Below are 20,831 nucleotides of genomic sequence, written 5' to 3'. Positions count from 1 at the left end.
TCCGTATTTCATAAGCCTCCTACATATTAATTAAAATATTAAAAACTATGCACAACATATCTAAGTTTTGCTATTTCCATTTGAATATTTGATTTATCTTAGACATTGAAAAATAAAAGAGAACAAGGACAGGGTTTCAAGTGAGCATCACACTACAATACTTTACTGTCTATTCATACATGGAAACAAAGACTAATTTGTAACGTTGTGAAAACTTACTTGAAATTCCAAAGCTTTCTGAAGTTGGGCAACCACATCGCTAGCTGTGGGTCGTTCTTCTCTCTTTTCATGTAAGCATAAAAATGCAATCCTTTGAAATGCAGCAAATGATTTTAGCAAAATGTGTTTCTTTATGCCCTCAAATACTATCTCCTCAAGTCTTGCGGCTTTAAAGTGGCTTTTAACAAAATCATCTATAAATGAATTGCGACCTTTGACATCCTCTAGACAAGCGGACCTCCAGCACAAGATTTCAAATAAAAACACACCAAATGAGTAAATATCAGATTCTTTGGTTAATATATGCGTTTCCAAATACAATGGGTCACAATAGCCAGTCGAGACTACAACATCATTAATGTCATACTCTATTTCCTTATCTGCGGGACATGTTAAGGCAAGCTCAAATCCACAAATTTTTGCTTTCCAATCATCTGTTAGTAGAATGTTGGAACTTTTTATGTCTCTATGTATCACCACATCTTGTCCCATATCCCCTCCATGAAGAAACTTCAACCCCTTTGCAATATCAATGCATATCTTAAGTCGTTTTGTCCATGAAAAAGTAGGATCATTTAAGTACATACTAAGACTTCCCTTAGAGGCGTTCTCATAAACAATGATTTTTTCTTCCATTTCTTTACAATAGCCGACAAGACCGATGATATTCTCTTGTTTATACTTGAAAAGAACTTCAAATTCTTTCAAAAAACCATATTCTTTGCAGGTAAACCGTTTAACAACAACTTTCTTATGTTTGTTATTGTCTTGAAGTGTTCCTTTGTACAACAACCCATATACTCCTCTCATAATGCATTTGTCATCACTGAAGTTCTTCACGCCCAATTTTACGTGTTCAAGTGAAATTTTGAGGGTTTTCATCCGGGTTTTCTGTGTATTATTGAAAGTATGCTGATTTGAATAATATGTTCTAACAGTAGAAACTGAACAGAATTAAGTGCAAACCTTAGTAAAAACTAAAGAGAATTAAGTGCAAACCTTACTGTATGTAATACACAAAAATTTCATGTAGAATTTGTGCATTTAAAAAACATATATAAACCATGAACAATAATTTTCGGAGTATAGTTCTCTAAATAAAAATAAATAATAGTTATGCTTTATACATAAACTGTGCTTAGGTTTCTGAAATAGCATAATGCTCTATTTACCACTATTGATAAGGAATACAAAGAAAAGTCTTTTCTAAGCATAGCCTCAAGGACAATAATTTAAGATATCGACTTACTTGAAACTGTAATGCTTCCTTAAGATCATTGATGACGACTTCAATTGTTGGACGCTTGTCTTGATTTCTTTCCAAACATCGATATGCAATTTTTGAAAATGAATCTAAAGAATCATGAGTGGGTCTTACTTTTAAAGTTAAACCGAGTTCAGAAGCTTCATCCATCATGGTAGGATCTAACATTTCTTTTATTGTTCCCTTTAGAAAGTGTCTTTGTGCAATGGGTGCAAGCCCCTTGTCATTTTCCTCCATGTAGGTTTTATCATAAGCCAATTTCCCAGAGAAGATCTCAAATTAAACTACCCCAAAGGATTATATATCTGATGCTTTTTTCAACCTACCTGTCCTAGCATATTCTGGATCCAAGTACACTTCTGTGCCAGCAATAGTTTTTGCGTTGATGGTGCTCGCCTCCTCAAGATTCCCAGAGTGAACTTTTGAGAGCCCAAAGTCAGCAATTTTGGCCTCCCAATTCTTACCCAAAAGAATATTGGCACTTTTAATATCACGATGTATAATCCTACTTTTGTCCTTCATGTATGTGTGAAGGTAATTCAATCCATGTGCAATATCAATGCACATCTTCAGACGTTGTGCCCACGTAAGACTAATGAGCTTATCGGTACTTCCCAAATACTCATCCAAACTTCCATTGGAAGCATGCTCATAGACAAGAAGCATTTCTCTACCTTCAACACAAACTCCAAGAAGAGACACTATGTTAGGATGCTCACATTTACGGAGCACATCAAGTTCAGCAAGGAACCCTTCTTTTCCTTGGTTGTCTTCCCTACTCAATATGCGCTTTATAGCTACAGTGTAGAGAATTTGAGGAGAATCGCATTTACTCTTCATTTTTATTGCCCAAGAACTTCTAATATGGATATTACTGAGTTCTGCTTTGTAGAATGCACCATACCCACCTGTGCCAATAAGATATTTTTCATCAAAATTATTTGTGGCCAACCGTATTACCTCAAGTGGAATCACAATTTTTTCTTGCACCTACAACAATTGATGGGGAAAAGAGAGTACTGTAACTTATGCATGCAAGAAAAGGGGAAAATGAATTCAAAATTAAGAAATTTTGTCATTTATTCTTTGTTGATCCTTTTCTAGAATCTCTAGAAAATTTATATTAAAGAAATGGTTTTCTGGTAGTGGGAAAAAGTGTCAATGAAAATTAAGGTAGAGTTGAACCGCTAGTAGTCATGTTCTAGCACATCTTCAGTGTTAAAACATTCACTACTGAGAATCCCAAAAAAAGCTGTATAAGGCTACATAAAGGCTAGGAAAAATAACCCTTTTTAGTTACATTTACTTACCTGTATGTGATTTTGGTGAGAGGACGACCGAAATTGACTTGGGATAGAGGACGACCGAAATTGACTTGGGATGAGAGGATTAGGCATGATTTGATAGACCTAAACCTCTCCGAGGACATGGTTGAGGATAGGAATTCGTGGAGAAGTAGAATTAAAGTTAAGGATTTTTAGAGATAATTGAATACCTTAGGGCTTAGACTTAACTTATTTAGGTCACATACCATAATGGTATTTCCCTTACATATTTTATTATTATTATTATTAGCTTTTATATTGCGGTTAAACTGTGACCTTATTATTAATATTATTATAATTAGTAGTAGTTTTTTATATAACTGTTAAACTTTGATTTCCTTTGCTTCATACACATGTTCTTAGAGCCGAGGGTCTCTCTGGAAGCCACCTCTTTATTCCTTTGGATAGAGGTACGGTGTGCCTACATCCCACCCTCCCCAGACCCTACCTATAGCTCTGCTGTCGGTGGGATTTTACTGGGTATGATTGATTGATTGATACTTACCTGTATGTGTAATGCCTTCTCAAGGGACTTGATGACAACTTCCAACGTAGGACGCTCGCTTGGAGTTTCTAGTGCCAAACATTGATATGTAATTTCTGTAAATGTATCTAAAGAATCTTGAGCTTCTTCCATTATCCTAGGACTTCCCATTTTCTTTAGTTTTCCTTTATTAAAGTGTCTCTTTACCATGGATGCAAGCCCATTGACATTTCCCGTCATATTAAATTGATGATCAACCAACCTCCCGGTTAGGACCTCAAATAAGATTACTCCCAGAGAAAAAATGTCGTCTACAACAAGTCTTTGGCCTGATTGCCCCAAAGATGTAGGGTATGAGCTGAATTCCGATAGCCTAAAATCAGCTATCTTTGCGGTCCAATTCTCATCAAGAAAAACATTGGCGCTATGCATTACTTCATGTATCATACTTGGTTTGCGCTTCATGTTTTGAAGGTACTTCAACCCATGCGCAATATCAAGGCAAATGCGTATTCGTTGCTCCCAAGTAAGATTAGTCCTGTTACTAATTCTTCTCAAATAATCATTGAGGGTTTGTTTATAAGTCCATTCGAAAACAAGAATCATTTCAGAATCTTCATAACAAAAGCCATAAAAGGAGAGTAGGTTGGGATACTTACAAATAGTAAGCATTTCAACTTCTGCAAAGAAGTCTTTTGTTGTTTTCTCATTATCAACACAGATGCGTGCAATAATTACTGTCTTCTTTGGCAATTCCGCTATATTCTCCCCTTCTATTGTCAACACATTTTCCCAATTGAAATGGTTTAGCTCTGCTTTATACACCTTATCATATTTGTGTGACTTGATGCGGTACGTATCTGCAAAATTATCCGTCACCAGCTTTATTTGTGTGAGTGGAATCTTCAAGCGTGCAAAGTCTTTCTGTTGCACCATGTGTGCTAAGAAAAAAAACAGGTGTTCAAGGCAATACATGGTAGTAATTAAGAATAAAAATGAAATTATAAAAGAAAACCACTAATATATTTAGATTAGTAAAAAGCTAATTAAAAATTATAACAAAAAACTTTACTAATATACATCCAAAGACTTCATCATACGTAGAAGGCGTGTATATTAAGAGATCTCTAAACTCGAAGTGACCATGAAACGTAGTATATAAGGGGGTGTTTGGGATTGCTTATTTTCACCAACTTATAACTTATTAACTTTTTGAAAAGTAATAAGGTGTTTGGGATTGCTTATATTGTAAGAGGAAAAATTTCATAAGTTACAATGTTGTAATTTATTAACTTAATGAAAAGTTATAAGGAGGTAAAATAAGGAATCCCAAACACCCCTAAGTTAGACATGTAATGGGTCGGACCTACTGAATCGCAAACCATACCTGTGCATAGACCAGATTTTAGAAAAGAAACTTATGTTCCAAAATCTCATTTATGAATTCATTAAATTGGCATTTGCAATATGTATATTACATACACTGATCTAAAAATGATTTAAAACAAAACTATAGAAGGATAGTGTTTGATCAAAATGTTAGTTTGTTTAGTGCTACAATCTTATAATTGAGGAACTGCAAACAAAAGTAAAAAGAAAATCAATTCTAAAACAAACCTCATATCTAAAATTACTTTTATAAAAATTTCCTTAAACTAAAAGTTCGTTGGATATAAATGGAAAAACGAAGTATTATGAAGCATACAAGATTTTCATGTTTCCATTGAATCTCAAAAGCTTCTTTCAGTCTTTTCAAAATATATGTGTGTTGCTTATCAGGTTGTTCCTTCAAGCAATAATAGGCTATGTCTGAGAAGATGAGCAGTGACTGCGGGTGCATTTGTTGCCTTAGACTTGGATCAATGATATCATCCAGCTGCTCATAATGGTTTTTCTCCATTTTAGTTAGATAATAATCGACATCTTTAGCCGTTGCTTTCCTCCCATAAAGCACTTCCAACAATGTCACACCAAAAGCATACATAGGGTTTGTTTTGTCATACGAGTTGAATGCAATAGAAATTTGTACCTTGGCTTCCCAATCTTTATCTATCAATACTTTAAAGCCCTTCATATTATATCTTCTTGTGTTATTATCATTATAACAGTATGTCAATGCAAGTGCAACACCAAAACATATTTGCAGTCTTTGCAACCATGTGAAGAATGTTGGATCACTTAGATGTAAGTCGAGACCTCCGTTAGTTGCATGCTCCATAACTATCATCCTTTCATCTTTATCACCACAAAAACCAATAAAACAGACGATATTTCTATGCTTGACACCAGAAATTATCTTAATCTCATCATAGAACTTGCGTGCATCACTCCTATACTCAGAAAAATGACCAAACTTTCGTATAACAACATTGATGCTTACTTTGGACCGCAAGAGCAATACTCCTTTGTAAACATCTGCCCCTTCGCCATGTTTTAATAGATTTTCTTCAGCAAAATATTTGGTAGCGGTTACTATATCTTCAAATGGAATCCGTAACGAAGCAAGCTTTGCATCTAAAGAAGAGATGGTGTTTCTGTATAATAACAAGAGAAGGCCAACAGAATTATGAGTGTGAAGAAAGACAATGACACAACTCGATAAAAGCAGGTTATATAGGGATTGGTTATTGCTAAAAATGTTTAAATTCATGAGAAGCACCCAGGAGATGCAACGTGAACTAATGGGCGAAGGATAAATGTGTCCAATGAAATTATAAAAATCCGGGCATCGAAGTCACAAATCCTGATGCACTGGTTTTATGGGTAAATGCACTGTTAAAAAACCCTATCCCGTGGTTGTTCGCACCAAGTTCAAAACACTTTCAAAAAAGCTCTTTTTTTAATATAACAATATCATACTCGAATCATAAAACCAAAATTTTTTATTTTGTAGAATAAATTAAAAATGTATACGTGCTATTAAAACGATGAAGCAAGGGGGTCAACAGTCATTGAATTGGTATACGTACACACGGCAACACTCTTTTATCTGTCTTTGATTTGATTTGACCAATGGTTTAGATTTCTTTGCACAGATACTTTTACTTTCTCACTAGTTATACTAAGCGATATTTTAAGTTTCTCAACTCAACCTTCACATGAGTAACAAGAGGCAGAGAGAATAATTAATCAGAAAAACTTAACTTAGGTTTATGAAATGGTAAGTGTGAAGAAAAAGATAGACAAGATATATTGTGTTTGGAGAGCAGATCTATTAATATTTAAAAGCAGGGAGAATAGAAATCTGATGAAGACAATAGTAACTAGTAGTAAGGTTTTAAATAGATTTTAGTTTAGATCACGGGCAGCTCAACCGGTATGGAAGTTCAAAGTGAGTTAAAATATAAACCCTTTTCAAAAGAATTTTTCCTTTTAAAACAACCTAATTTCGCACTTTCAATTTCAGCTTGACATGAAAAAATATCAAGTTAGCCTAAACAACTACTAAACTAATAGGCAGAAGTCACAATCTAGCAGCCCTAGCAAATGCAAGTCTCAAATGAATCAACAAATAGTTAAAATAGCAAAGCACCAAGATGACTTAAAAATTAGAATGCTCTCACCTTTAGCTGTCTAGTATGTGCGCAATCTGATTCCAGTAACTGCAAACAAGACTTCAAATACTGGTATTTAAATGAATGAGAAGTTAGTTAAGGCCATTTCAATATTTTTTTTCTTGGTCTCAATTCAACATCAAGCGTCCGAACTATGTGAATACTTGTGTCCCAAATCGAGTTCTCACTTGTTCGTCAACTAAAACTATACGAACTCCAGCATGCTCCAAATAAATTCAAAGGGGTATCCAGGGGTTTGTCCAAGATACCCCTCAACTTTCACGGCCGTCAAAATGTAAAATTAGTGCAAATTTTTATTCTTCTACGTTATGTATGTGGATACCCCTAGCAAATACTAGGAGACCTGGCTCCAAAAGGTTTTTTGGGATATCCTGAAGTTTCTTCTAAATCCGCCAAGGGGAACCCACAAGGGTTTTGTGACTTTTGTCATTGAGAAAATGCAAAAGAAAAAAAGAAACGTAGGATAACTAATGAAACTAAGGAATCACAAAATAAGAAACCAGACAGAGAAGTAACTTAACAAAAATCAAGGGACTAACATAAGCATTAAACCACCATATATCCTTGGCCCATCTCCATTTGACTATTGCAATCAACAGAGAAGTTTTCGGATACCTGTAAAGATTAATATTCTGTACTTCGATTCTGATTTGTAAGAATTCATTGTAAACTTCGATAATCTGAGAAAACAAGAATTGGAAACTGGGAAACCCTTTGGTTTCATCGTTTCAAGCAGGTCTGTAACTAAATCTACTGAAGTGTTGACATTGGCCCAACTGCTCAGAGCCCAACCATGCATGTATATTATACGTAAGGGTTCTGAACCAAAACCGGCCCGCTCCATAGACCAGTTTGAAACCGAACAAACCGCCGGTTTGTAATCGGTTTGAGATCTCTTCCATGAAACCAGTTTCAAACGGTTAAGACCGAACCGTTTAAAACGGTCTATTGGGCCCTTGTGTTAGACACAGGGGAGGCCTTGAGGGTGGACAATGTAGGCGTCCGGCCTAGGCACATGTTTTTCTAGGGCACGAAAATTTTAAAAAATTCCGGATATTATATATTTAGAACACCTGAACTTTTATAAGGCCACTATTTTGCTAATTGTTATGTTTATTGTTAGAACTTTAATCGACATTTAAAAGAATAATACTTTACATTATTTAGTTTGTTAAGGCTGAAGGGACATATTTTTTTTGCTCGGCCGGGATACATGAATTCTCAAGGTTGGCCCTGCTTATAAAGTATATTTCTCTATAAGATTGAAGGTTCTATTTTTCATAGAGTAAACTATCATTTTCGTCCTTGTGATGGTTTAATTACCAAAATACCCTCAATAATAATATCTTTTTTGATTTCTTTTTATTGTCATTGTAGTTCAACTATCATTTTCGTTTGCTTAGTTTTGCTAATTCTGTTCAAAATGTTTATTTCTACCATTTCTGTCATTTTGATTTCTTTTGCTTGTCATTTCAGTCCAACTCAATATCCTCGTTAGTTGTTTTCTGTTAAGTGATGATTATAATACCAAAATACTGTCAATAACACCCTCTCTAACAGAAAAGGTTAAAATAAAAAGTTTCATGAGAATAGTAAGAAGGGAATAAAATTTGAAGTTAAGAAACCATGTGAGTCTATCTAGGAAATTATATAGCCTAAATTCTAAATCTTAGAAAACTATTTAGTATTTTAAAAACTACTAATCTCAACCACTATGTCCTAGCTCCAATGGCCTAGATTTGTTCTTACTCTTCCTAAAAACTATTTCTTTTTACCTTAACCCACCCCCGTTCTAATAAATAATATATCTCTATTAATATTATATATTAATAACTAACTTTTATCCACCGTATTACGGGGATTGTTTTAGATTATTTGTTTATAATATTTATATATTTTTGTTTTACATTATTCGTTTCTAATGTTTATATATTTTTTTGGATTTTAATTTTGTATTGTAAGAAAGTTAATAATATACTTAGGGTTTCACAAATAAATGATGTTATAACCCGGTTTAAAAACTATCTGGGTTTGGTGAGACCCATGACCCGCTTATTTTTTTTACTATAAAACTGTTTCTTAATAATATCATTTTTTTTAAATCGGATATTAATTTTTAGTATATCTCTATTTTGTAGAATTTTCATATCAAATATGTTATGCAATCGATATCACCGATACATCACCGATAGGTCACTCGGTGAAATATCAGTCAAAATATCAGTCAGAATATCGGTACCGATAATATTAGCGATACTGACCGATGTTTTACCGATATTTGACTGATATTTGACCGATATATTATCGATATTCCCGATATCAGAGTTTAAGTCTTAATTATCAACTTTTAGTGTTCAATGTTAGTATTTTAAGTCTTAATCAATTCTTATTTGCTACAATTGTTAGTGTTTTGCAAGTTGCAAAAGGTTAATTTGTTGACAGTAGGAGACTATACAGATTTATTAGTGTTAAATTGCTATATGTTGAATTTTACATGATATTAAAATTATAGATATCCCAACGACATCTCACTGTGATAACCGATGTCTCAGATATCGGTCCTTGGCCGATATCCGATATTTTTCCACATTAACTGCTTAGCAAATATGTAAAGCCTATTTTGATGCTATAAGTCTTTTCTATTTGTTAGCTAATTATCAGTTATATCTTATGCTTTCGTTTATTTTGTCAAATGTATGGTTGGGCCAAGGCCCTTTGACGTAACCAAGCCTATTGGGCCTTATGAAAATAATATGGGAATGCATGAGACTTGCACTATAAATTGTGCAAGCTTCTCATGCACACACACGCTTTTGGAAAAACTCATCTCAACTACTCTCACTTTTCTATACCTTATCCACTTATTTCCTTTTATAGCAAATAACTTAAACCCCAAGAAGATCTGAGATCTAGCTCAGTTGTAAATGGTTTCTGCTATCCTTCAACTTAGATTAATCCAAGAACAAGTTGTTAGATCCGTTTTAGGGACCTACAAAATATTTGGCGAGATTAATTTTTAATTTAATGAGATGTTATTACCCGTTTAAGGGCTATCCGGGTTTGGTAAGACCCATACCCGTGAATTCGGGTCAAATGCATGAGAAACCTTCATTTAGAAATAAAGCAATCTGATGGCTTGAGATGAAATAAGGATCAACAGAGAGCTTTTAAAACTTTCGCTTATATATTTAAGTTCTATCAAATCCCAACCCCCGATTTGCTTAAATACAAACCCCACCGTTCCTAGTTTGTGGTTTCTTATCAGAGCAACAATTTCAAACGAAGAACGTTCCAACAAGCAATCTTTTGATCTGCATCCTCCATTATCTTCAGCACTCCAATTATGAAAAAAAAAAAAGTTGTCATTTTATCCACTAAAAACAAGATTCAGTAGATGAGTGGGACGAGACTATGTTCATTACTAGGCAAATTAGGGTACAGATTCAAATGGTTGTTTCAGTAAGAAATGCACGTCCTATGCTCGATTGGCTCTGCTCCGGCATCCATCCCTCCAACATCCTCTCCCCCTCTGATCTCTCACAATTATGTATATTTTCTTGGGGAAAACATGAGTTTAAAACACATAATATTAAGAACACAACATGGTATGATGACCCCTAACCCATCAACGAAGATCAAGTTTTTTTTTTATTTGTTATTATATTTCTTAACACACTTTCTATGAAACCTAACCCATCTATTTATACTAAAATAAATCATACTAATCCTATTCAAACAAAACATAAACTTAACATAATTAAACTCAAACTCAAAACTCCTAACAGCTAGACTAGATAAACTAGCAAATAAATCAAATAAACTAAAGAGATAATTCTAAGCATTCAAACTAAAACATTTCCACTTAACCTTTTCGCCTCTTTCTTTTAACTTGTTTCAAAATTAACTTTCAAACAATTTGAAGCCAACCCGTATTGTACCCCCTACCAAATAAATTCTATGTTGGCTGTCTGTATATGTACATTGACTCTATATAACAAACATAGTTTTACTCAAGTTATATATAAAATCCAAGAAATTTGTTTTATCAATTTGTCAACATTATAACCTTGATATTGGTCCAAGTCTGTTTAAATACAATAAATAGTAGCTTTAGAAGATGCGATGTGTACCTATCATGTGACTGGTGCGACATAAACAAGTTGGTATTTGTTGTTTTGTACCCTACTGGTTATTTGGTTTTTATTGAAGTAAACAAATCAGAACTGTCGGAACTAAAATGAAGAAAAAACAGGAAGAACGTTAAGCGATTTTGGGGTACACATATCGGTTTTCTAGTTCGCAATCACCGAACTCAGTAATCTACTTAATAGAAGTCGATAAAAAGCAATAGAAAAGCTTATCTGTGATGGGTAAAATTGTCATAAAATATTTTTAGTTTGAGTTAAATATTTACACTGAACGCTTTCTATATTATATTACCTAAGGTTTCTAAAACCCCTCCAAAGATTTTTACCTGCGTTTCTCTTTCTCCTCTTCACACTAATCAAATTCAAATTTCAAACAGCCACATATCTCTCCGTGATTCAAGGCTCATCATTCTTCTCAACATCATCTTCTTCAATGTCGTCTTCATCCTCAAGCCACCACACCATCGCCGGTAAGAAGCTAATCAGTTCCACCACCTCCAGCAACCGATTTCTGGTAGAAATAACTCCACCACGATGGTGACGGTTGCCGATTTCCGGTGAAAAAAATTAAACGTCGAGATAAGGTCAGTTATTTTCGTTTTGGTTGTTGCTTTTGTTAAATCAAAGTTAGATTTAGATATTAAGCACCTATTTCTTCGTTTTAGGGCTTCTTCTCTGTTCGATCTAGGTTTCGACGACTTTGAGCAGAATATTACACCAGCCAGATTCCTATCGGCGTTGACAGTTGAAAATGGTGAATAGTTTTGAATTTTGTTTATTTCAACTTGTGGTTTGATTTTTTATATTTGAAGTTGTTAATATTATTGTGATTATTTTGATATTATTAAGCGACATGTATTAGGGGGGAGAGTTATAATTGTTGAATTCATATTTGAAAGAGATGCCTAAGAGAGCAATAGCCGTACACTAGGTAAAATTGAGTCATTGAAACTGTTTTAGTTGCTTATAATAATACTTGATCAGTACGTTTTACATTACCTTACGCATGTTTATGAATGATTGGATTTTGCAGTCAAAGAAATGAAATAAAGTCCCTATATTCAATCTCAAATCCCGACTCATGCTTATTAACGATGGACGTTGCAGTCAAAAGAAAGGAAATAACCTCACCTTCCGATTCTAAATTTCATGAACTATTTCTACATTTATTATTAGATGTGGAATGTCAAAACAAGTTATTAAAGTCAAAAGTATCAAAAGAAACTGCAAGCTGCATACTATAGGGTTGCAGAAGATTACATAGTAGGTTACAAGCAAACTTTTGTATGATAATTTTAAAATTTTAAACATTTATAATTATAATATTTAGGGAGTTATTTAAAATATTGAATATAGAATTGACGCAGGGTCATTTTGGGTAGTATATAAAGTTGGTAGGGATTGATATAGGTGATCAAATCGGGTTGGTCAAAGGAACCGGAACCGGTTCAGAACCGGTTCCATTAGTCAACATCACTGTTTAAACCGGTTCCATGGTCGAACCGGTTAGGGAACCGAACCGGTTCCCCAACCCTCGGACCCGGAACCGGTGGAACCGGTTCTGACCGGTTCCTAAACCGGTTCTTACACTGTAACCGGTTCCAACCGGTTACAGTGTAAAATATTATTTTTTTTTTCGTTTTTCGTTTCCGCTGCTTGTGTAGGTGATGATTTGTGTTCTTCTGATTTCTGAAGAGGCTCATGCTACTTTTGTTGTTCACCCACAGAGCAATGGTAAACAACATATTGAACTTAATGCTATGAGTGTCAGCGTGTTTGAATTGATTAGTCTGTATCGTGTATCGTGTAATTGTGAACTTAAATCTGTATCGTGTTACATTTGTTGAGTTTGCTATGTATTATAGTCTTTTGGCTTACGCAAGTCAAATGCTGAATTATAATCAAGAGCGGTGTTATACGATTCGTATTTGTATAACATGTTAAATAAAAAAAACAATTAACATAAAATTCATTTTATTTACTTTAAGAAGTTCAAAAAAAAAAGGTTACATGTTTTAAAATATTCAAAAACAAACTAACAAAACATTAAACTTATAAATATAAAGTTGTGACATATTATTTCTAGAAAAGCCTTCTTGTTCGTCGTAATTATTGAGTGGCGACTTATTCATCAGAATTACTTGTAGAAACGCCTTCTTGTTCGTCGTGCACTCGAACATCAAGTGGTGTTTCGTCTTCCAGAGTGGTTACGTGTTGAACACGATCGATTGAGTCCAAGTGATCCTTCAAGCAAATGCACATCTCCACCGACTCCGAATTCAGTCTTGTTCTTCTCACCGATATTACCCTGCCACTAAGAGAAAAAGCAGATTCCGAAGCTACCGTAGAAGCTTGGGCGGTTAGTAAATCACGGGCCATGGTGGCAAGAATCGGAAACTCGGTTTCCTTTACCTTCCACCAAGCCAAAACATCAAAAGTGCCATATTCCTCTTCGGATAAACCGGTAGAGAAATCATATGCACTATACCTTCCTAGTTCGCTTGAAGGGGTGTTACCCCTTTGTTTTTTAGCCGTTACGTTGCGAACGGTGTTCATAAAGCTAATCATGGGGTCTCGTACTCTAGTAGCACTTGAACTTGATGAAGACCCCCCCGGCGTAGGCATGTGTATGTTTGACCCATATTTATTTATATAAAAGTCATACATAAATTTAAAATTCAAGTTAAAATCATTTTGTGCCTCTGTTGAAAAGTTTGGGTCAACTTCATGCATATCTAAGGCTGAAAAAATTTCGTCTATCACACATTCAACCCCCGTAACATTTAACATTGGGTTTAAAGCGGCGGCGCAAGTAAAAATCGGTGGCAATTCAAGAAAGTATTTTTTTAATTTAAACTTCATTGGTAATATGATGTTTGAAAACATTGGACCTTTATTTTCAAATTCTTTAAGATTGTTAACAATTAAAAATAACTCCGAATGAACCAATGGACTTGTCGGATAATACGTTCCCGATAGTTTCGTAGTTGATGTTTTAAAAACTTCAAGAAAAGTCGATAAGTCATTGATAATTTCCCATTTCTCATTTGAAAAGGGGATTGCCAAATCATTCTCGGCAAGACTAGAATGAAACATTTGTAAAGTTTCTCTTTGTTTCAAAGCACTTTGAAACATTATGCAAGTGGAATTCCATCGATGAGGTACATCCCAATTAGCTCACAAAGCTTTTCTTCCCGTATCTTTACAAAATTTTCTATAATCCATTTGTCTTTTTTTACTTTTCTTAAAAACTTCATGTAGCATTACTCTAAAATCGTTTATAACCGATGTAACCTCATCCGAAGCAAGTCCGTCTTGCACGATTAAATTAATGATATGTGCAACACACCTTGAGTGAAAAAATACACCATTGCAAATCGGCGTATATTTTAATTTTAATTTATCAACCGCCGATGTATTATTCGACGCGTTATCAAATGCAATTGAAAATATTTTATTTTCTAGTTTATAAGTTTTTATAACATAATCTAAAATTTCAAACAAATTATCTCCCGTATGTGGATACTCAAAGAGTTCGAAAGCAATGGTGCGTTTCATCATTTCCCACGATGACGGGTCTACCCAATGAGCGGTGACACAAAGATAAGATTCGGGTAGACCATGTGGAGCCGACCAAACATCACTAGTTAAGTTTATTCCCGTATTTATATTTTCAAAATATGCAATTAGTACCTCTTTGGCCTTCTTCCACAATTTTAAACAATAACGTTTAAGAGTATGACGACTTACGTGAGTGTATTGTGGTTGAAGCGTATCTCGAATCATGGCGGTTAAGCGAGGGTTGTCGAAGTGGCTAAACGGAAAAGCTTCTTGAATCACAAACTTCGCCATACGATCTTGAACTCGATCAATTTGGTATGTAAATATTCCGCCTTCACTATCCATTTGCGTTTGTTGCGACTCGACGTTCTGTTTCAACGCCCTGCAATACGGTCTTTCGATGTGTTTCTTCAAATTTGAATTCAAAAGTGGGTTTAAATAAATCCCACAAAACTTGCACCGAGCCTTCAATGAATGGTAACTCAATTCAACCAAATCCCAATTGCACCAAATCTCTTGATTACGATTATGAGGTACAATACGAACGAAACTTGGTCCGGCGGTGGAACCTTGACCAACCGATGATTGTGAGGCAGCCATAACAACAAATATGAATATAGAAGAAGAGAAAACAAGAGATTAGAGAACTCAGAACGTTGTAATAGCGTTTTTTTGTATTTTTTTGCGTTCGGGTTTGCGTTTTGAGTGTTGTGATGAACCCATTACACCAAATACCTATTTATACTAGTAGTGGGGTGTTTGGGGAGCCAAAAAACGGCCATTTTTGACCCCAACGGTCAAAAACGGCCATAAAACCGTTTCCCAACGGCTAGAACTACTCCAACGGCTAGAACCGGTTCCGAACCGGTTCCGGTCGAACCGGTTCCGGTTCGGTTCCGGTTCGGTTCCGGTTCCTACCCGGTCCAACTCCAAAAATGTCAAACCGGTCCCGGATCGTCGGGTTGAAACGGAACCGAACCGGTTCCTACGAAAAACGGGTAGGAACCGGTTCGGTTCGGTTCCGGTTCGGTTCCACATAACCGGTTCCAGGAACCGGTTTTGTTGTCCACCTCTAGGGATTGATGACTCATTGTCAGATTGAAGAATTTTATAAGAATTTGCAAGTTTTTATATTAGTGGTTGATGCATTTTATATATCTATTAGAACTGTTCTTGGCCCTTTGTAACTTGTTTTTAATGAAAGAAAGATATAGAGGCTACACATGTATGTTCTTTTAGTAATAGTTAGTAAAATTTAAATGATTGGTTGATCCCAGAATAAGCAAAAGCAGAATATCAATATGTATCGTATCTGCACATTTATGCATATGCATCTAAATTGGCATACGTGCATATGGCTATCTTCCTATAATTATAAGTATTAGGGCTATTTAAAAGTCAGAAGACTTGAAGTTAAAAGATCTACTATATAGTCAACTGAAAGATAGTAATTTATTGTTTATTTTTTGTTTTTGTGTTTTGTTAATCCAAATTCACTCGTGAAACAGTGCTTAAAATATGGTTTTCATATATTGTTCATAAACATTTGTTGTGGTCTATTTGGTAGAGGTAATTTGTATATATTTTCTAATTGTTTCGGCATGTTAATGGACCAAAACTGTTAGGGTGGCTTAACAATTCAAAAGTAGTTGGGCTGATAAGAGGTCAAAACTGGCTACATAGACTAATGGCCGGATAATTTCTTATCGTCAATTACTACCTTTGTTCAAATTTTACCCAAAAAGACTTGCCGAAAAAACGGGCCTGCTGGAATTTCTTGCCGGAAAAACCGAACTTTTCCGGAATCTTCTTCTGATCATGGAATTTACCACCGCCGATCTTCATTTGTTCAACCTAACAGTTAATTCATGAAATCCTTGCTCTAGTGCCAATTTTTGGCCCAATCTTTATCTTTTGATTGTGAATTGATAAGATAATGTGATGAACATTTATAATATATATAAACCAAAACCCTAAAATTCTATCTGTCGCGATGTGGTCGCTCCCCCCATTTATTAAAGCCATCAGATTGCTTAATTTTTAAATGGAGGCCTCTTATTGATTTAACTCAAATTCATGGGTATAGGTCTTACCAAAACCAGATAGCTCTTAAACGGGTTATAACATCTCATTAAATTAAAAATTAATCTTACCAATTATTTGATGTGAAAATCCTATAAAACAAGGATATACTAAAATTTAATATCCAATTTAAAAAGGAAAAGATATTATTTATAATTAATAAATGATTTTATAGTAAAAAACATAAGCGGGTCATGGGTCACCAAATCCAAATAGCTTTTAAACGGATTATAACATATCATTTATTTATGAAACTCTTTCATCATCAAACCCTAAATATATTATTAAATTTCTTACAATAAAAAAAATTAAAATCCCAAAAATAAATATTAAAAAAATGAAAAATGTAAAACAACTATTCTCTTAAGCTATCAGATTGCTTTATTTGTAAATGAAGGCTTCTCACACATTTGACCCGAATTCACGGGTAAATGTTTCACCAAACCCAGATAGCTCTTAAACGGGTTATAACATCTCATTATATTAAAAATTAATCTCATAAAATATTTGATATGAAAATCCTATAAAACAGGGATATATTAAAAATTAATATCCTATTTTATTTAAAAAAAAGATATTATTTATAATTAAGAAATAATTTTATAATAAAGAAAATAAACGGGTAATGAGTATCACCAAACCCAGATAGCTTTTAAACCAGATTATAACATATTATCTATTTGTGAAACCATTTTATCATCAAACCTCAAGTATATTAATTATTAACTTTTTACAATAAATACAATTAAAATCCAAATAGACATATATAAATATTAAAAACGAAAATGTAAACAACCCCCGTAATACGGAGGATAAAATCTAGTATAATATAATATGAACCACAAATTTTTATTGATAACTTAAACTTGGATTGAATGAATGAATGATCAAATGTTGCCCTAATTTATACATCACCAAGAGTTACGATAATTAGGGTTGCAACCTTTCAAGATCAACAAAATAGAGACACTTGTTTTTGACAATTACAAACTTGACATGTTGACACTCTAACCCCTAGACTTTACAGACTTGTTTAAGTATAGCTTTAACATACTTTTAACTAATTACACTACAACCCTTGTACTTCTTGATGACAAGTGATTAATACTTCATTTGTTTTGCAAAGAAAAAAATATATCAAGTTCAGTTGCTTTTACCTTCCAAATTTCAATTGTGCGGCCATGGGCAATACGCTGAAATCCCTTATAAATTTTTAAATGATGGCATCTATATATAAATCAGTCGTCTCCATGCGATGCACCACAAGTGCAAAAAAGTATCGGTTCTTAAAATTGGAGCGTAGAGAGCTTGTGACCCAATGAATTCCTTCTTACAACCCATCCTGGCATGTCCCCACATTCCCTGCTTTAATTTTGCCCATCAATTTTATACATCACCCAAAATATTAACTAAAAGCCTTACTTTAAAGGTCCAAACAAGCCCTTAGTCTTATTGTATTTGGTACCTAGTAGCTAGGTCGGGACCTTTGTTTGAGAACGTGTATTTATCAGTTGTGTTGCATTTGAGGCATTAGGCTTATTCAAATATTGTATTCGTGACACGTAATAAGATCACATCAACCCTTTTTGGGAAGTGGCTTTAGATCTGAGATAGTGGAAGATGAAGCTATCATCTCCTCTTCGTTGAGTGTCATAGGTGGCATATTCCATCTATGTCTCCTTTTTGAATACGTCCTCCTAACAGTTGGTGATGTGATAGGCTCGGAGTGGTAATCTTCGTCATGTTCCCGAATAAAGTGAACTGATTGTTCGATATCCCAAATTTTCTGTTCAGTGACGTGAGTTATCTGATAGAAGACACATAATTGATCAACAAATCCACATGCAGTGGTCGAGTATAATAAGATGCATATAATTTTGAGGTTGATTTAACCGTTTCTTGTTGACTGAACAAGAAGTCATATAAATTTGGCAGATGAAAAATTAAGATGTATGAACCTTAGGAAGAAAAACACGAGCATCAAACCCTATTAAAAAAATATGATATTTGATGATGATGATATGCAAGATTTTGTTGTGTATTAGGATTGTCTTATCGATCATAAAGGTACATTGATGATGATCTGCAAGTGAAATTAGATATGCAAAATAACGTCTCATATGACATGCATTTAAACAATGTATAATATTATGTTCATGAGTATGGTTAAATCTACCGTATTCAGAAAGGCTAATTCTACAGGTAGTTCATTACAACACATATATACAAGTTTGTATCTCTTCTCAAACGGTATATGCCATCTTTGTCTTATCTTTTGAATGTAATAATAGCATGCATACTATATTAATGTTACAAAACCTCAAACTTTATACTCATAAGAAATCTACTTTTTTTAGATGTATGAAATAAAAAACTTTGTCTCGTGAATGAGTGCTGTAAGACTGTAAGAGGGATTCTTTATAATATGACCATAAAATGGTCATTTTCTTGATCATCTCTATATGAAAACTAGTTATTGTAACAATATATATATACTTAGCTTGTGTGTGAACACAATTTTGGCCGATATTGGTTTCTATAGTTTAGATCGAATCTAAACTTCAGATTCATATACATAAAAACAATTAAAATAACATAAATGAACTATGCATAATGATAAATACTATTTTAAAAGTAGAAAAAGATATGATGTGTACAAAATAAGATAAGAGAATGAAGTACCAGTTTGTCATCTTCAAGAAGGATTCCCTTGGAGAGTATGTTGTAGATATCCTTTTTCCGCATTGTGGAGTAAATTTCTGGAGACCTCGAAAACTCATGAAGTATATCTTCATACGTTCTGTCCAGTTTAGCCTTCCGTATTTCAAAAGCCTCCTACATATTAATTAAAATATTAAAAACTATGCACAACATATCTAAGTTTTGCTATTTCCATTTGAATATTTGATTTATCTTAGACATTGAAAAATAAAAGAGAACAAGGACAGGGTTTCAAGTGAGCATCACACTACAATACTTTACTGTCTATTCATACATGGAAACAAAGACTAATTTGTAACGTTGTGAAAACTTACTTGAAATTCCAAAGCTTTCTGAAGTTGTGCAACCACATCGCTAACTGTGGGTCGTTCTTCTCTCTTTTCATGTAAGCATAAAAATGCAATCCTTTGAAATGCAGCAAATGATTTTAGCAAAATGTGTTTCTTTATGCCCTCAAATACTATCTCCTCAAGTCTTGCGGCTTTAAAGTGGCTTTTAACAAAATCATCTATAAATGAATTGCGACCTTTGACATCCTCTAGACAAGCGGACCTCCAGCACAAGATTTCAAATAAAATCACACCAAATGAGTAAATATCAGATTCTTTGGTTAATATATGCGTTTCCAAATACAATGGGTCACAATTGCCAGTCGAGACTACAACATCATTAATGTCATACTCTATTTCCTTATCTGCGGGACATGTTAAGGCAAGTTCAAATCCACAAATTTTTGCTTTCCAATCATCTGTTAGTAGAATGTTGGAACTTTTTATGTCTCTATGTATCACCACATCTTGTCCCATATCCCCTCCATGAAGAAACTTCAACCCCTTTGCAATATCAATGCATATCTTAAGTCGTTTTGTCCATGAAAAAGTAGGATCATTTAAGTACATACTAAGACTTCCCTTAGAGGCGTTCTCATAAACAATGATTTTTTCTTCCATTTCTTTACAATAGCCGACAAGACCGATGATATTCTCTTGTTTATACTTGAAAAGAACTTCAAATTCTTTCAAAAAACCATATTCTTTGCAGGTAAACCGTTTAACAACAACTTTCTTATGTTTGTTATTGTCTTGAAGTGTTCCTTTGTACAACAACCCATATACTCCTCTCATAATGCATTTGTCATCACTGAAGTTCTTCACGCCCAATTTTACGTGTTCAAGTGAAATTTTGAGGGTTTTCATCCGGGTTTTCTGTGTATTATTGAAAGTATGCTGATTTGAATAATATGTTCTAACAGTAGAAACTGAACAGAATTAAGTGCAAACCTTAGTAAAAACTAAAGAGAATTAAGTGCAAACCTTACTGTATGTAATACACAAAAATTTCATGTAGAATTTGTGCATTTAAAAAACATATAAAAACCATGAACAATAATTTGATAGGACATATATAAGTTTGATTAAGAACCTGTGATAGCAAGGGCAAAAAGGAGCAGGG

At 34.1% G+C, this 20,831-nt stretch overlaps 3 protein-coding genes across 3 annotated transcripts; all 3 read right to left on the bottom strand.

The window, feature by feature from the left end:
- Window positions 1-373: 373 nt before the first annotated feature.
- LOC143590231 (uncharacterized) lies at window positions 374-4,228 on the bottom strand. Its single transcript, XM_077070777.1, has 4 exons — window positions 3,314-4,228; window positions 1,810-2,473; window positions 458-1,163; window positions 374-386 (listed from the first exon to the last, which is right to left on the bottom strand). Exons 1-4 carry the CDS (start codon window positions 4,226-4,228, stop codon window positions 374-376), a joined length of 2,298 nt encoding a protein of 765 aa, XP_076926892.1.
- A 595-nt stretch (window positions 4,229-4,823) lies between these two features.
- On the bottom strand, window positions 4,824-17,841 carry LOC143590229 (putative receptor-like protein kinase At2g23200). Its single transcript, XM_077070776.1, has 3 exons — window positions 17,816-17,841; window positions 4,998-5,826; window positions 4,824-4,868 (listed from the first exon to the last, which is right to left on the bottom strand). The coding sequence occupies exons 1-3, from the start codon at window positions 17,839-17,841 to the stop codon at window positions 4,824-4,826; spliced, it is 900 nt and encodes a 299-aa protein (XP_076926891.1).
- Window positions 17,842-18,234: 393 nt separating this feature from the next.
- LOC143590228 (putative receptor-like protein kinase At5g38990) lies at window positions 18,235-20,503 on the bottom strand. The gene is made up of 3 exons (XM_077070775.1): window positions 19,694-20,503; window positions 19,341-19,493; window positions 18,235-18,465 (listed from the first exon to the last, which is right to left on the bottom strand). The coding sequence occupies exons 1-3, from the start codon at window positions 20,501-20,503 to the stop codon at window positions 18,235-18,237; spliced, it is 1,194 nt and encodes a 397-aa protein (XP_076926890.1).
- Window positions 20,504-20,831: the final 328 nt, after the last annotated feature.

Source organism: Bidens hawaiensis, unplaced genomic scaffold (assembly GCF_021521415.1).
Source record: "Bidens hawaiensis isolate Kalapana, Puna unplaced genomic scaffold, B.hawaiensis_p1.1 tig00038216_1, whole genome shotgun sequence".
Classification (NCBI taxonomy): domain Eukaryota; kingdom Viridiplantae; phylum Streptophyta; class Magnoliopsida; order Asterales; family Asteraceae; genus Bidens; species Bidens hawaiensis.
This window is presented reverse-complemented; position numbering and strand designations above follow the sequence as displayed.

Excerpts from the sequence above, each read along its gene's own strand:
- LOC143590231 (XM_077070777.1), bottom strand. The coding sequence starts at position 4,228 with ATGGTGCAACAGAAAGACTTTGCACGCTTGAAGATTCCACTCACACAA. Across the intron at positions 2,474-3,313 it reads AGAAGGCATTACACATACAG|GTGCAAGAAAAAATTGTGAT; the intron begins GTAAGTATCAAT and ends CAATTGTTGTAG. Across the intron at positions 1,164-1,809 it reads TCCAGAATATGCTAGGACAG|TTTCTACTGTTAGAACATAT; the intron begins GTAGGTTGAAAA and ends AATTCTGTTCAG.
- LOC143590229 (XM_077070776.1), bottom strand. The coding sequence starts at position 17,841 with ATGGCCGCACAATTGAAATTTGGAAG. Across the intron at positions 5,827-17,815 it reads GCACAATTGAAATTTGGAAG|AAACACCATCTCTTCTTTAG; the intron begins GTAAAAGCAACT and ends GTTATTATACAG. Across the intron at positions 4,869-4,997 it reads AATGGAAACATGAAAATCTT|TTCCTCAATTATAAGATTGT; the intron begins GTATGCTTCATA and ends TTTTGTTTGCAG.
- LOC143590228 (XM_077070775.1), bottom strand. The coding sequence starts at position 20,503 with ATGAGAGGAGTATATGGGTTGTTGTACAAAGGAACACTTCAAGACAAT. Across the intron at positions 19,494-19,693 it reads AGAAAGCTTTGGAATTTCAA|GAGGCTTTTGAAATACGGAA; the intron begins GTAAGTTTTCAC and ends ATTAATATGTAG. Across the intron at positions 18,466-19,340 it reads TTCTTGAAGATGACAAACTG|ATAACTCACGTCACTGAACA; the intron begins GTACTTCATTCT and ends GTCTTCTATCAG.